We start from the raw sequence: 15,772 nt of genomic DNA on the forward strand, positions 1-15,772 counted from the left end.
GGCTATATATAGCAAATATGCAGTGTCAGACAGCATTCGTTCTTCTCAGGGAGACAGTGCCCGACTAATGGAAAAGTGGGAAGAAATACAGCATTGTGAACAAGTGCATGCATGGAAATGGTTGCGCGCTCTTGATAGGCCAGCTAGAGTATGTACGCAGTGTTATCTTGGACCCCAGAAAGAACCGTAGAATAATAATGAATGGGAGTGGGTTTCTCTTCTCGAGAAATGAATTAGGATCTTTCAGGGTGCAGGTATGATACACGTTTAGGTTTTCTTAACTTAGAGAAATACACCCAGGGAGACTGAGTGTGTCTTCCTGACAGGCAGCACGTGACTGCAACATCAGTCCTGATTTTTCTGCACGACCAGCAGTCCTGCAGCAGCAGGCGCCTCGCTGGCATCTTCGTTAGCCATCAGAAACAGAGGTCAGCTTTGGTTGTCACGGGCTTTCTCTCTCTAGATCTCAAATTGGGTTGTTAGCTAGCATAGGGCGCCCTCATTGGCTGCAGTTTTCACAATAAGCCACCTAATTGCCTGGCTTGTAGTTAGGGCAGATGTGTATTCCTGCTCCAGCCAGTTCTGTGTAAGTGCCCAGTGGCATCTGATTCAGATTGGTGATCCCTGCTTGACTCTCTGCCAGGTGAGGGGGCACTTGGCTGGCACTTCTCAAAGGACAGTGTGGCAGTCAGGCAGACTGAATAGGCTATGTCGGTTTCACAGTGATCCAACCTATTTGTAAAGTAACAAAAGTTTTTTGCCTGGAACCAGTAATAGTAGGACTCTATATCCTTGAGTATTTGTATCACCTATCAAGAGCCTACCTAGAGACATGGACAGAGTAGACCCAAGGTGAACTTCCTGCAGGGTGACCTGCAAGAACTCCATTGGCAGACAGTCTGAGACACCTTCCCCAGGGGCCTGTATTCTCTCCATCTCTCTTCCTTCTCACTTGGGAGCACAGCTGTAGCCTGTGCTATGCCATGCCTTTCAGATACATCCCTCAGCAGCCATCAGAGGACATGCGTGCCTTTGTCACTGAGGTTGCCTACAGAATGCAGCTTCTGCAGATCCAGAACCTGGTGCTGAGCCCGTGGGTGCTCATCGCTGCTGTCCTACTCCAGAACCAGCCATCCATGTGCTTCGACATGCTGGTGGAAAAGACTTTGTGGCTGAAAGGCTTAACCCAGACCTTCGGGGGCTTTCTCATGTGGCCCGGTATGTGGGTGGAACATACATGATGGGAATGCTGGCTTTTTTTATTTCTTAATTTGGAAAATTGTGGCCTAGATATGGAAAACCTACCTAGGACTTTGAGCAGAGCATTGCTCAGAGAGAGAAAGAAAACCTGATCTATCTTTCTCACCATAAGACATTGGTTATTTGAGAATAATTGCTCATTTATATATCATTTCTCCTATGAGACTGTCCTGAGGACTAAACTGTAGTCTCCTTGGCGCCCAGCAGAGTGGAGGATGAATAGGCAGTCTCTGTGCTCCACACAGAGCTCTTTTTAAACCACAGTGCATTTGCAACCCTTTTGCCTCACTGGATTGCATTTATTAACAACTATCGAAACACCGTTGGAGTTAGGAATACTGTGCTGGGAGTTGGGGGTGTGTATGATAATAATTAGCTTGTTTTCAGTCTTTTTGATTTAAAAGTGTAGAGACTACAGTTGGAAATGCAGTCCTTTTAAGACCAGATAATTGTTTCTAGTCACGCACCTGCTGTTCACTCAGGAAACCCGTGCTGGCACCTGGTTGGTGCGGGTCCTGCCAAGGGTACAGGGATGAGTGAGACACTGCCTGTCTGGAGGTTCTCCTGGTTTGTAGAGAGCAGGGCGGGTAACGTGCGAACTGGTGAAGACGGTCCAGTGAAGTAAGGAGAGAGCCACAGACTGAAGGGTGAGTGAGAACCCCACGTGGGGAAGAACACGCACAAGCTTTCAGAAAAGTGACTTCTGATTCAGATTTGATGGAAAATAGGAGCTCTTCAGGGAGACAGCAGGAGGGGAGCATCACTCACGGAGGCCTGACAGCACCAGGTACCCCTTACCCTGCGGGGTGGACATGGTTAGCATACTGGTTCTGGGTGCGGGATGCGGTGGAGGAGGACGCCGCCAGATCATGCCGGTCTGTGTGTCGTCAGGCTGCACTGCACTCAAGCTTATGTGAAGCGGTTGTGGATTTTAAGTGGGAAAGGATGACGAACTGGCCTTAGGAAACAGCCTGGTATCAGTTTTAAGGTGGAGCGCAGTGGGGCGGGAGGATGGACAGGGAGGCAGGCGAGGAGGCTGCCTAGCCTGATGAGAAAAAAAGAGGCCGGGGCCGGGTGGGGACAGGGCGGGGCTGAGGTGTTCAGGAGGAATTGCAATGCGGCCATCAGTGTTGGTCACCAGTGGGGAAATAAAGACAAATCAGACATCTCTTCTCAGAATTTTAATGGTCTAAAAGGAGGCAGAGGGTATGCTGATTGTAATACAAGATAGAAAATCATGAGAGGTAATGTGCTAATCTCCTAACTGGCCCAGGGACACTAGAAAACATAAGATGCCTGTCTTTCTAAGTCATTTTGTGTTTTTCAAGATGGAATAACTATGTGGTCAATTTATAGCTAAGAATATCTATTCAGCCACCAAAATAGCTATTATGAAATGAGACTCCATTGGTATCTAAGTACAGCAACAGTGTTGAGTGATTAAACATCACTTCTAATTTAGAATGTTAGGTATATTCAGTTTTTTTCTTTTTACTTAGATTATTTCATATTCTTGAACTCATATCTAGAACTTTTTATTATATATATCATTATGTAACATTATGTTGTATTATATATATAAAGTGTATCTTATTATATATAATACAAAGTGGGCCAAAAGTAGGTTTACAGTTCTTATGGAAAATAATACAATAAATAATAATACAAAAATGAGCTCTGTGCTTTGCGTATTCACAACAGAAGGTAGAGCCTACTTATGCTCTACCTTGTGTCATGCACTGTGTTACCACCGTGAGCAAGCTGAGAGTCTGGAGCGATTGAGGGCGTCCAGGAAAAAGCTGCTGCCCCGCTGCCCTCCCCGTGGAATGCTGGCAGAACGTGGTTCCCAGCTGGGGCAGCCTTCCCGCCTCCGTCAGCAAGCTCTGGCTCAGGCTAACAAGGATGTTTGTGAAATGTCACCGTCTCTTCATTATGCTTCTTCTGTGATCCTAACTCCTTGGTTATGTTCAGGCCAGTGTAGGGCTCGCTGCTGAGTTACCAGGAACTGCTGTGGGCCCGGGTTAGTTATCGGTGACATAGGAAAACCAAAAAATGCCCTCCACATCTCCTGTGCCCAGGGAGACCCGAGGCCAGGAGACACTGCTTTGGGTTGCCCTTATCTCACCTGCAAAGTTGCAAAGTGGTAGTCTTGCCATATTGGAACTGGTCTAAGCAAGGTGTGTGTGTATGTCCCATGTTTTAATATATATACTACAGGCCTTCTTGTATTAGTATTGTTAAATTCACATGTATGTCATTTTCTAGTCATGTAATTTGAAGCTCTTATAAAAATTTGGGTACCCTTAGTTCCTGCGGAAGTATTGGTCTTCAGAGTGGAAATTAATGTGCATCTCAGAATGGCTGACAAATTTGGGGTGTGTATGTTACATGTCCTTAGAGAATTTGATTTTTGAAATATAACTTTTAAAATACCCTTTACCTATGATGCATTAGCTTAGTCGGTAGACCCGAAAGCCAGTCCCCAGAGCAGCGGGCCTAGAACTCCCAGCCGTGACCTGCCCCACTTTCCGCCATTTGCCTGAATGAGCTATCTTGCACATAGATAACGAACCTGCTGACAAAGTAATCCAGGCCAGCATTCTTCTGCACTCCAACATCGCCAGCCTCGTCAAAGACCGCGTGGTTATGAAAGTGGACGCCAGGGACTCGGACGTGGTCGACGGCCTCATCTACCAACATGTCACACTCCTCACGTGCTCAGTGTACAGGAACCAGCTGCTCAACACCTTCGTCCGCCCCTCTTTAGTGGCTCTGGCATTGCAGATGGTGCCCAGGTTCAGGAAAGGTAACTGGCCGTTCAGTTCTGTGTAGGGAGCAACACTTGGGTTCTTGTAATGCTCAGCCTCATGTGTGCCATCCACACCTCAGCAAGGGCCTATATTCTCAGAAGTTAGGATTTTCCCCTAAATATTGAATGCATGGCCATCTGCTTAGAATTGGGGCGTTGAAAGGGACCTAAGAAATCCTGTGATCTAAACCTCTCTTTATAAATATGAAAAATTAGGCCTAGAAAGTTGCATAATTACTTGGGGAAGGCTCTGGGACTAGAGCAGTTTTCTGTTTCTTGGCCCGATGCTCCTCTACTCTGACAGGTCCCTCTATCTGACAGGCAGGTGAGGTGGGTAGACAGTCCTGCAGAAGAGGCGTGATTCATGGTCACACAGGAGCCTGTGGTCAAGCCCAGAGGTCTGCTACCCAGATGTGCAGTATATTATGGGGGGTGAGCTCCACCCCCCAAAAGTTCTGGTTCAGTTGGTCTGAAGTGTGGGCCAGACATTGGCATTTCTGGTTTTGTTTTTCCAGTGTTCCATAGATAATTCCAAGTCAGAGTGGAAAGGCACTGGGCTCAGCCAAACCGTTAGCCTTGGGAGGAACCTCAGAGGTCGGTGTCCGTGCCCTCACTCTGTAATTGAAGAAATGGGCCCAGAGAGCTCAGGCGACTTAGTTCAAGACATGGAAAACTAAATCTTGATTTCAGCTCTAAGCTTTCTTTTTTCTTTTTTTTCTTTTAATTTTATTTTTAGAGAAAGAGGAACATCAATTTGTTTCACTTATTTATGCATTCATTGGTTGAGTTTTATATGTGCCTTAACCAGGAATTGAACCCACAGCCTTGGTGTGTTGAGATGATACCCTGACCAACTGAGCTAACTGGCCAGGGCCTGAGGTTTCTTACATCAGAACTCATCCACAATAAGGGGCACATACATGGCCCTGGAGGGTGTTATGAACACCCTGAAGCTGGAGGTAACATTTAATATCCATCTGTATGTGTGTGTTTCTAATGAGAAAATTCACAGCACATGTCAGAAGGATGAGGAAGCTCCTATAGTCTATAGGCAAGGTAGCCTGCCATGTCAGAAAACAAGAGAGGCCTGACCTGTGGTGGTGCAGTGGGTAAAAGCGTTGACCTGGAACGCTGAGGTCGCTGGTTCAAAACCCTGGGCTTGCCTGGTCAAGGCACATATGGGAGTTGATGCTTCCTTCTCCCCCCTTCTCTCTCTCTCTCTCTCTCTCTCTCTCTCTCTCTCCCTCTCTGTCTTCTCTCTCTAAAAAATAAGTAAAACTAGGCCTGACCTGTGGTGGCGCAGTGGATAAAGCATCGACCTGGAAATGCTGAGGTCGCCGGTTCAAAACCCTGGGCTTGCCTGGTCAAGGCACATATGGGAGTTGATGCTTCCAGCTCCTCCCCCTTCTCTCTCTGTCTCTCTCTCCTCTCTCTCCCTCTCTCTCTCCTCTCTAAAAATAAATAAATAAAATAAAAAAAATAAAAAAATAAGTAAAACTAAAAAATAGAAAGAAAACAAGAGTATTTCCTATTACTGTGTGCTTTTGTGCTCATGTGCTAAAGGTGTGGTCTAGAGAGAGGAAATGGAAATACAGGAGGATGAGGAGACCCATCTGTCCCCTACTGGGGCCCTGAGGTGGTGAAAGTGGAGTTCCCTCCTTTCTAAGGAATGGAGTGTCTTGCTCACTGCAGACTGACTGATCAGGGACTTGGCTGTATTTAGATTGAACCGTTAAACTACTGGTCTGGAGTTGGCTCTGTAGGTAAAACTTGGATTGGTTATAGCGTTCATTGGGAACCTTTATTCTTATCTCTGATAGATGAGTAATATACCTTTAAAATAGCATTTTTGGAGTATCATGGACTTCTTGTCACTCCCTGAAAATGTAAAAACCAATGTTGTAATTTTCTGAAATGTATTTATTTCCAGAGGATGTCTATGGCTGCTTTTGCTTCCTACGTGATGTTTTGTCAAATGAGTTCATCTTCCTTCCAGGAAATGCATTAAAGGTAAATCCTTGCAGCCAAAGAGCAAGTGTGTGTGTGCGCGCGCGGCTCTAGGAGTGCTAGGCATGACCTCACAGACGTGTTCTCCCCTTTTTTGGGTCAAGTGCAACAGACTTAAAGGGGAACTGGGACACTCACAATTCAGCACTCTAGTTTGATTCTTGGTCAAGTTTAATCAGTAACTTAGTGATTATTTGGTAAGAAAAGGGTCATTCTTTGAACTGTTAGTGCAGCCATGGTAAGTTTTGCTAAAAACTTATCAACCGGTATACATTTTTCTGTTAACTTGTTGGAATGAGTGGGGTCTTTTGCTTTAAGATTAGTGAGCTCTAGCCTCCTGGTGTAGACAGCTTTAGAGGGGTCAGGCTCCTGGGCTTGGACTCCCATAGTACGTGGTGAGAGAGCTATGACAGACAGCAGGTGGGTTGGCATTCTGTGTACCTTGCTGAGAATGGCCTCTGCAGTGAGAATGAGGGCCGGGGGGCCGCCGCTTCAGAGCATAAGCCTAAGGATTTGGGGACTTGCTGTGTGCACTGTCTGTTTAAGCTAAGGAGTGGGGCTGTGCAGTGAAATCACCCAGGCTGGGATTCCTCCAGCTTGTAAATTCTCTGTTTGTTGTGTTGGAAGTTCAACACTCTGAGTGTCAAGACGAAATCTCCCTGACTGCTGTGTGGCAGCAGGCCCTCTGGGAAGGGTGTGGCATAGCTGGACTTCTCCTGTCCTGTGGGCACCAGGCCACACACAGCGAGGCCAGCTGCACACTACCTGAATGGGCATATTCTGTCCTCTCTGCTCCCCTTCCAGGACTTTGAGGAAGGCTGTTACCTGCTCTGTAAAAGTGAGACCATTCAGATGACAACAAGGGACATCCTAGTTACAGAAAAAGGAAATGCTGTGTTAGAATTTCTAATAGGCCTCTTTAAACCTTTTGTAGAATGTTATCAGGTATGTACCTCTTTCTCAAGTTCTTCATTACCCTTCCACATCAAGGCGGACTAAGATCTTCCTGCCCTGTACTTACTCTGGCCTGCAGGGCAGGCATCTTCCCCAGGTGAATGGTTGAACTAGACAAACTGTTGCTGGGAGTAGTGATGTCACCTGTCAGGGGCCACCTTGCTGCCTGCACACGGGAGGTGGCTCAGTCCTTTGCAGACCCAGAAGGATGACAGCTAAATGTTACCATGAGCAAAGTATTCCTATAACCCCAGTTATACCCAGGCCTTGTTGTACTTGTCTTACAGTGTTTGTTCAGAGTGTATAGCAAGGTCTTTGATACATACTAGGCAAAAAGAGTAAATGCAAAATTTGAATGATATCTAAAGTCAGTTGGGAAGGATAGAAAAAGTTCAAGTGCAAGTATCTAAAAATTTGTCAGAGCTCTAAGAAGCGATTAAACATGGTCGGGGGGGGGGCGGTATATGGGTAAAGACAGGGGATGGTGTATGGGTCAGCAGGAGCTATGCCCGCATGCAGAGGGAGACAGGTTGTTTGGGATGGAAACCGTCAGTGAGACACACCTCCGTGTTTGTGAGAAGAGGGCTCCTTGGCTCTCAGCTCTGCACGGGTGAGGGCCCTGGGCTGACTTCCCGGCAGGGTAGTGCTGGTCAGTAAGGCAACCATGTCAGCCTCCAGGCACAGAGGCTTGCCCTTAGTGCTATTGGATAAATACTATCTCTACCTTTCTCAGTAGAAATCAAGTATTTTAGAGCAGTGGTTTTCAACCTTTTTACACTTGGGAACCTATGAAAATAGGAGAATTATTTTAGGGATCACTAAAGCAGAAATCACTCTGAGCATAAACAAATGCAGCTAAGACCTATGGGTCTGTAATCTCTATACAACATCAGAGTGGTTAACTCTTTTGTGGACCGGTACAAAATTTCTGGTGGACTGGTCCGCAGACCAGCAGTTGAAAAACACTGTTTTAGGGTCTAGCTGTTGTTAGTTCCTTTTAGAGAAAAAATAAAGTTACAAAAACCTGGCCCCTCTCTTCCTACGCAACATAAGATAAATTAAGCTGATAGTAATTTACTTAACTTGCAACCCATTAAAGTGAGAAATTATATTTTAATGAATGTCAGTACTATTGCAGATGTTTTCCCCTAATTATAAACAGTAATATAAGCTCAATAGAACTCTTAAAAATTCTGCAACTTTTCATGCTCAAACCTTGCAGGGCAGGGGTATAGTCTGCTTTAATGTGATGTATCATTCTCTTAAGTAGGGCAAAGTAAAATTACCTACTGTTCTATTGTATTTGACTGATTTTTCCCTCTTTCTGTTCCATTCTCCCTCTTAAAATCAGATAATTTGCAAATACCTCTTGAAGAAAGAAGAAGATTCCTTCACTGAGAAACAGTACTTGGCTAGAGTTAGAGCATTCACAAGTCAGCTTCTCGATCAAGGTCAGTCATGCCTCTAGGAGTGGTGATTTCCTTCAGTTGCGAACAAACAGCCGTCCACTGACCCTCCTCCCCTCTGTTGCAGGAACCTCACAGTGTTATGATGTATTATCTTCTGATGTTCAGAAAAACGCCTTAGCAGCTCTGGTGAGGCTGGGCGCGGTGGAGAAGAGGAAGGAGTAAGTACTGTGCGGGCCCCCTGGTGCTGGCGGTCTGTGGCCACTGTCACACTGAGCAGAGTCCAGAGAGGCACAGAGATGCACAGTGCAGCCAGCCGACACTGTGCTGCATTGACCGGCCTCCTAGTTAGCTGCGTCTGTGTGAGCTGCCCTGCGGATTTTACTCGGCTAAGAGTAAAAGTGATACAGGATGAAACAAAGAGAGAGTGTGCAAGGCCAGCATTGGCTTTGGCCTAATCTTGTAATTTATTAATTATAAGGCAGATTTTCAGGGAGTGTAGGGTAGTGTGTGTGTGTACATTTATGTATACATAGATGTGTATGTATAGATAGTTATTTGCTCTCCTAGGGTGAAGGAGTGTAGGAAAGATGAAGCTTGATGGGTCAGCTGTTCCCATGTGTCTCTCAAGTGGCCAAAGGAATGAAGCAACAGCCAGAAAGTAGGACAGGAAGGAGCAATGGCCCTTCAACTACTTAAGGTTGACTTTAAGGGCCCTGGCCGGTTGGCTTATTGGCTAGAGCATTGACCAGCATGTGAAGTCCCGGGTTTGATCCTTGGTTAGGGCATAAAGGAGAAGCGACCATCAGCTTTTCCATCCCTCCCCTCCCTTTCCTCATCCCCTCGTTCCTTCCCCCCTCCCTTGTCCCCTATCCTTCCCCTTCCTCCTCATCTCTCTCTCTCCCCCCCTCCCTTGCAGCCATGGCTCATTTGGTTTGAGCAAGTTGGCTCTGAGCACTGAGGATGGCTCCATGGCCTGGCTTCAAGTGCTGAAATAGCTCAGTTGCCAAGCAACAGATCAGCAGCCCCAGATGGGCAGAGCATCACCCCTTAGTGGGCATGCCGGGTGGATCCCAGTCAGGGTGCATGCCTCTCAATAAAATAAAAGAAAGATTTGACCTTAAGGAAAACTGTTGCAAAGGAGTCTCACTATATATACAATGAAGGTTGTCTCCCCCCCCCAGCCCCCTGTTCATGTTCATGCAGTAAGAAAGTTTATTGCTTTTTCTCCTAGAAATAATGTCTATGTATTTACTGTGAATGAACCTACCACAACGAAGTTAGAGAAAATGCTAGGTATGTACAATTCAATAAAATACGACTGGTTCTCACATGGTATTGTCAACATGTAGTAAAACAAGAAAGTACTATGGCACCCACTACTTACCAAAATGGACAACAGAAGGGTTTTAATATAAACAGAATTATGTTTTCTGTAACAGTTCCTTCAAGGAAACTAAGGAAGGGAAGTAAAAGGAAAGTTACCAGAACAAAGAGCACAGGTGTTAAATAGGCAGTCTTGTGCAGCAGAAAGACTGTCACCTCCCAAGCTGACCAGTCAGGTCTGAGATCCAGAGCCTTCACATCTGGTATTGGTGCACGCTGAGAACATGCCTCTCATTGTCCTCATTCTCTCTCTGGACGCTCTGATCCCTTCCTTTCCAGGTGAGGGATTGGGATCAGTGTCCACAGCACATAGACTCTGAATCAGGACTGGTGGCAGGTAGTACACCTGTGTACCCTTCTGAGTCCAGCCTCAGGAGGCAGAAGCATGGTTTGTGGCCTGCAGTGGAGTCAGAGTGTGATATAAACAGATCTAAGAGGTCAGCGGAGGTAAAGAACACTTTTCATAGGAATGACGGGGTAATTTTAGAAGGGGAGCGTGTTAGCATTTGAAAAAACTGATTATATTGAATAAAGCACTGTCACTGAGTATTCTTACCAGCTGTGTTTTTGTACCTGATCCTACTTCAGTACCTTGGTCAAAGCTGCATGAAGAAGCTTTAGGTTGATGGGCAGCCCAGGGGCAAGCCCATGGTTCTAGGAGAGTGGGTGTAGCAGAGGGCAGAGGAGCTGTTGGCGTAGGTGCGGAAGGCAAAACCAGAGTCTCAGATAAAGGACCTCGAAATTCAGTTTTGAATTTGGTAAAAGGGAAAATAACTAAAACTCTAACCCCTCAATCTGTGAGAATGATGAAATTGATTTCTTAATGATGGAAAACCACTATAGTCTAGGTGTGAACATACGAGAACATACTAGAACTGAAGTTCAGAAAACATGACTGAGTTCAGATCCTGGCTCTACCCTGGTCAGGGGAATTGGCCATGCCATCACATCTGTGAGATGATGCTACTTCTGCAAGGGGGTCAGTGTCCCCACTCAGGCTTTGTCCCCCTGTAAAACTGCACAAGGGTTAGTTGTTTCTCCTTAGCTAGTGGCTTAAGTGGTTGTGTGAGAAAGGGTCAACTCAGTGTCATATCATGAGCTGTCTCTTTTTCCTCAGGTTGCAAGACACCAGTAGGAAAACCAGCAACTGCAAAACTTTAATAATTGCCAAACAGCTATGGCAATGTTGGTCATGTAATTACTGTCATCGAAGGACTCTTATTAGAGCAAACAGGACGGAAAGGAGAAGACCCCTCTTTCTTCTTGCACTGCCCAAGACTGCAGCTGTGGGCCCCGGGAGGAGACAGCCAGCTTAGGCATCAGTGTAATCTCTCTCCCACAGCAATCTCAGAGGCATTTGTATCCAACTGTGTGTGTTTTCAAATAAAACAGCCTTTTGGAAACATGTTGGAAAAACAAAACCCAGCTCCTGTTATTAACATTTTTCAATTTATCACATGTATTGAACTTTTACACTGACTTCTGGATTAAAGTGCGATATCAACTCTAAAGGCTGTGGCTGTTGGAAAAACCCTGGAAAGGGCATTCCTCACATTTCTCATGGCTCTTGAATCCAGGTCATCATGAACAAGTAAGTACAGGTTGGACAGAGATACAGTAAGTCTTCACCTGACCTAATCGGTAGGTTCTTGGAAACTGGGACTTCAAGTGAAATGACATAAAACGAAGCCAGTGTCACCACAGGCTAGTTGGCGTAAACAAAAGTTAAGTTCCTACAGCATATTTACATTCGCATAGATAACACCCAACTTTTGAATGAAGATCCAAACCACTTCTAGTGTTAAAAATTGAAATAAATGTGAGTAATATTTAAGAAAGATGAACAAACAGATAATTACTTTTCAACCCACTGATTTTAGTTCAGGGTGGAAGGTGGCCTGAGACTCTCCAGGCTACTCATGGCACAAGGCAGGATCCACCCCAGACAGGACACCCTTCCAATGCAGGAGCACTCACACACACACACACAAACTCATACACACCCCTGCAGGAGCACTCACACACACACACACACACACATACACACCCCTGCAGTCCTTCCAATGCAGGAGCACTCACACACACACACAAACTCATACACACCCCTGCAGTCCTTCCACTGCAGGAGCACTCACACACACACACACACACACACACACACACTCATACACACCCCTGCAGTCCTTCCAATGCAGGAGCACTCATACACACACACACACACACACTCTCTTACACACCCCACAGTCCTTCCACTGCAGGAGCACTCACACACACACACACACTCATACACACCCCACAGTCCTTCCACTGCAGGAGCACTCACACACACACATACACGCCCCCACAGTCCTTCCACTGCAGGAGCACTCACACACACACACACTCATACACACCCCCACCCCCACAGTCCTTCCACTGCAGGAGCACTCACACACACACACACACACTCACACACACCCCCACAGTCCTTCCACTGCAGGAGCACTCACACACACACTCATACACACCCACATACCCACAGTTCTTCCACTGTAGGAGCACTCACACACACACACACACACACTCATACACATCCCCACAGTCCTTCCACTGCAGGAGCACTCACACACACACACATACACATCCCCACAGTCCTTCCACTGCAGGAGCACTCACACACACACACACACACTCATACACACCCCACAGTCCTTCCACTGCAGGAGCACTCACACACACACACACACACACACAAACTCATATACACCCCCACAGTCCTTCCACTGCTGGAGCACTCACACACACATACACACACTCACACACACCCCCACAGTCCTTCCACTGCAGGAGCACTCACACACACACTCATACACACCCACACACCCACAGTTCTTCCACTGTAGGAGCACTCACACACACACACACACACACTCATACACATCCCCACAGTCCTTCCACTGCAGGAGCACTCACACACACACACACACACACACTCATACACATCCCCACAGTCCTTCCACTGCAGGAGCACTCACACACACACACTCATACACACCCACACACCCACAGTTCTTCCACTGTAGGAGCACTCACACACACACACACACACTCATACACATCCCCACAGTCCTTCCACTGCAGGAGCACTCACACACACACACACACACACACACACACAAACTCATATACACCCCCACAGTCCTTCCACTGCTGGAGCACTCACACACACACACACTCATACACACCCGCAGTCCTTCCACTGCAGGAGCACTCACACACACACACACACTCATACACGCCCCCACAGTCCTTCCACTGCAGGAGCACTCACACACACACATACACGCCCCCACAGTCCTTCCACTGCAGGAGCACTCACACACACACACTCATACACACCCCCACCCCCACAGTCCTTCCACTGCAGGAGCACTCACACACACACACACACACTCATACACACCCGCAGTCCTTCCACTGCAGGAGCACTCACACACACACACACACTCATACACGCCCCCACAGTCCTTCCACTGCAGGAGCACTCACACACACTCATACACACCCACACCCACACAGTCCTTCCACTGCAGGAGCACTCACACACACACATACACACCCCGCAGTCCTTTCACTGCTGGAGCACTCACACACACACACACAAACTCATATACACCCCCACAGTCCTTCCACTGCTGGAGCACGCACACACACACACACACACAAACTCATATACACCCCCACAGTCCTTCCACTGCAGGAGCACTCACACACACACTCATACACACTCCCACATGCACAGCTTTGGGCCCTTGGAGGAATTGGAGTCCCCAGGAAAACCCATGCAGATGTGAGGAGAACATGCACACTGCACTTGGTTCCCTGGCCAGGATTCAATTCCTTGTTTCACTATGTTGCAACAAAGTTACATTATTATTTTGTGTGTGTGTGACAGACAGAGAGAGGGACAGATAGGACAGACAGGAAGGGAGAGAGATGAGAAGCATCAATTCTTTATTGCAGCTCCTTAGTTGTTCATTGATTGCTTTCTCATATGTGCCTTGACCGGGGGGCTCCACCAAGGCAAGTAACCCCTTGCTCAAGCCAGAGACCATGGTGTCATGTCTATGATCCCACGCTCAAGCCAGCGACCCCATGCTCAATCTGGTGAGCGCGCTCTCAAGCCTGTTGAACTCAAGCTCAAGCTGGTGACCTCGGGGTTTTGAACAAGGGTCTTCTGCATCCCAGTCTGATGCTCTATCCACTGCACCACTGCCTGGTCAGGCACAAAATGACATTATTTGAAGGCCTGCTGAAAGTAATAAGTTAGCTTACATTAAATTTTGCTACCCAATGGCCTTAATCAATAGAACTGAATTAGAGAAAGTACACATATCAAAGAGAAGCTATGTATCATAAATAGGTTTCAGAGTTCAAGGAAAGAAAGGGTAGACATTAAAAACCTTGGGCAGCTAGCTCCCTCTGAAAGTGACAAGTAAGCTGACAATTAGAATGAGCAGGAGCCCTTTCAGAGTGTGTGGTTGGGTGATGAAGGAGGTGGGCTGTGCATGAGAATAAGGTTCAAATCTCCTGGACTTGGTTCTGGCGGACCTGAAAGACCTATGTAGCTGAAACAGACATAAAGTTGAAGAGAAACACCATGACCAAATACCAGACTGGGGGATGTAATCAACAGTAACAACAGTAACAAGCTTTCTCGGTTCTGAAGGCTGGAAGTCCAAGATCAAAGTGCCAGCAAATTAGGTTTCATTCTGAGGCCTTTCTAAGAGGCTGCTGTTTTGCTCCAGTTTTCTGGGGGTGGAGGAGCAGCTGCCTGGTGGGGTGAGGGGCAGGTTCTCTGGGGCAGTTTCATGGGAAACCCTTATAGGTAGAATGGTTTATTCATTTTTTTAATGGTCTCTGAACTTTTTTATTGGCCTCCTGCCCCCTTCAAGGGGCACCCCACTTCTATCTTTTAACACCTCACAACTTTGGTGTTGTTGACCTCAGACACCCTTTTGCCATCCACAATCCTGCATGGTGGTCTTGTGGGTGGAGTGCATGGAGTGGCTGTTGTCCAGGATGTCACCAAGATTGAAGTCCTCCCCTTCTTCCAGCAGGGGGCGTTAGGCAGTGGTCTCAGCATCCAACTTGACCTTGATGTTCAGCAGGGCCTTGTTCTCCTGATCTTAGCATTGCCCCTAAGATCACATCTATAGAGTTGTAATTAGCTATATTTTATGCTTACTGTAGTGGTTTGCAAACACTGCCTAACAATCACCCGGACAGTGCAGGGTCCCAGGTTGTCCCACCAGGATGGGTTTTCAAGGTCTAGGCACAGCACCTCAATCTAAAGAGGTTCAAAGGAGACATCCATGTCAGGACACTGGACAGACACCTGTCAGGGTCACCAAGACAGCTGGTTCTCACAGTGCAATGATCACCTGCACAAAAGGAGGGACAGAATCAGAGGATGGTGAGAAACACTCATGGCCGCCTTCACCGACCTAGGAAGTTAGCACCCATCCAGGCTGCATGCACTCAGTGGCAGCAACAGACAGGGAGTTCCTATTAATAAAAATGACACACAGAGGCAGGAGCACAGGTCCATCCATTTCCCCTGGCCAAGGCAAAATATGTCTTCACAGTTTTCAGCGACATTGGTTTCTTTCTTTCTTTGCTTTTCCTTCATGATGTTTTCAGGTTGGGACTCCTTCAGAGTTTAAAATAAATGCTCAATCACATTTTAAGTCAGTGGTGCTGTACCCTGCATTTCCTAGCATCAGGGGACTGTCCCCGGGCTTCCTATGAAAACACATTGGTGTGTGCTCACCAACAGCTTGCTTCATGTCTGCTTACTTTGTGGGAAACAGGACTGGTTTGTACTGGACCACTCAACGCCCAGGTCTCCTCTAGACCTTGAGTAGGTGGGTATTCTTGGCACCATGGCCTGCCCCTCTGCTGAACACAG

General features: G+C 46.9%; 1 protein-coding gene across 2 annotated transcripts in view; it reads left to right on the forward strand.

Moving 5' to 3' along the window:
* Positions 1-11,106, forward strand: part of GNPAT (glyceronephosphate O-acyltransferase) — a 38,163-nt gene extending 27,057 nt beyond the window's left edge. For both annotated transcript variants that reach the window (XM_066236023.1, XM_066236016.1), the window contains 8 exons: positions 995-1,218; positions 3,824-4,066; positions 6,000-6,079; positions 6,881-7,021; positions 8,382-8,481; positions 8,564-8,657; positions 9,671-9,732; positions 10,940-11,106. In XM_066236023.1, the coding sequence (XP_066092120.1) occupies positions 995-1,218; positions 3,824-4,066; positions 6,000-6,079; positions 6,881-7,021; positions 8,382-8,481; positions 8,564-8,657; positions 9,671-9,732; positions 10,940-10,983 (988 nt within the window). In that variant the 3' untranslated portion in view covers positions 10,984-11,106. The remainder of the gene's footprint in view (positions 1-994; positions 1,219-3,823; positions 4,067-5,999; positions 6,080-6,880; positions 7,022-8,381; positions 8,482-8,563; positions 8,658-9,670; positions 9,733-10,939) is intronic.
* The last annotated feature ends 4,666 nt before the right edge of the window (positions 11,107-15,772 follow it).

Source organism: Saccopteryx bilineata, chromosome 1 (genome assembly GCF_036850765.1).
Source record: "Saccopteryx bilineata isolate mSacBil1 chromosome 1, mSacBil1_pri_phased_curated, whole genome shotgun sequence".
NCBI classification, from domain to species: domain Eukaryota; kingdom Metazoa; phylum Chordata; class Mammalia; order Chiroptera; family Emballonuridae; genus Saccopteryx; species Saccopteryx bilineata.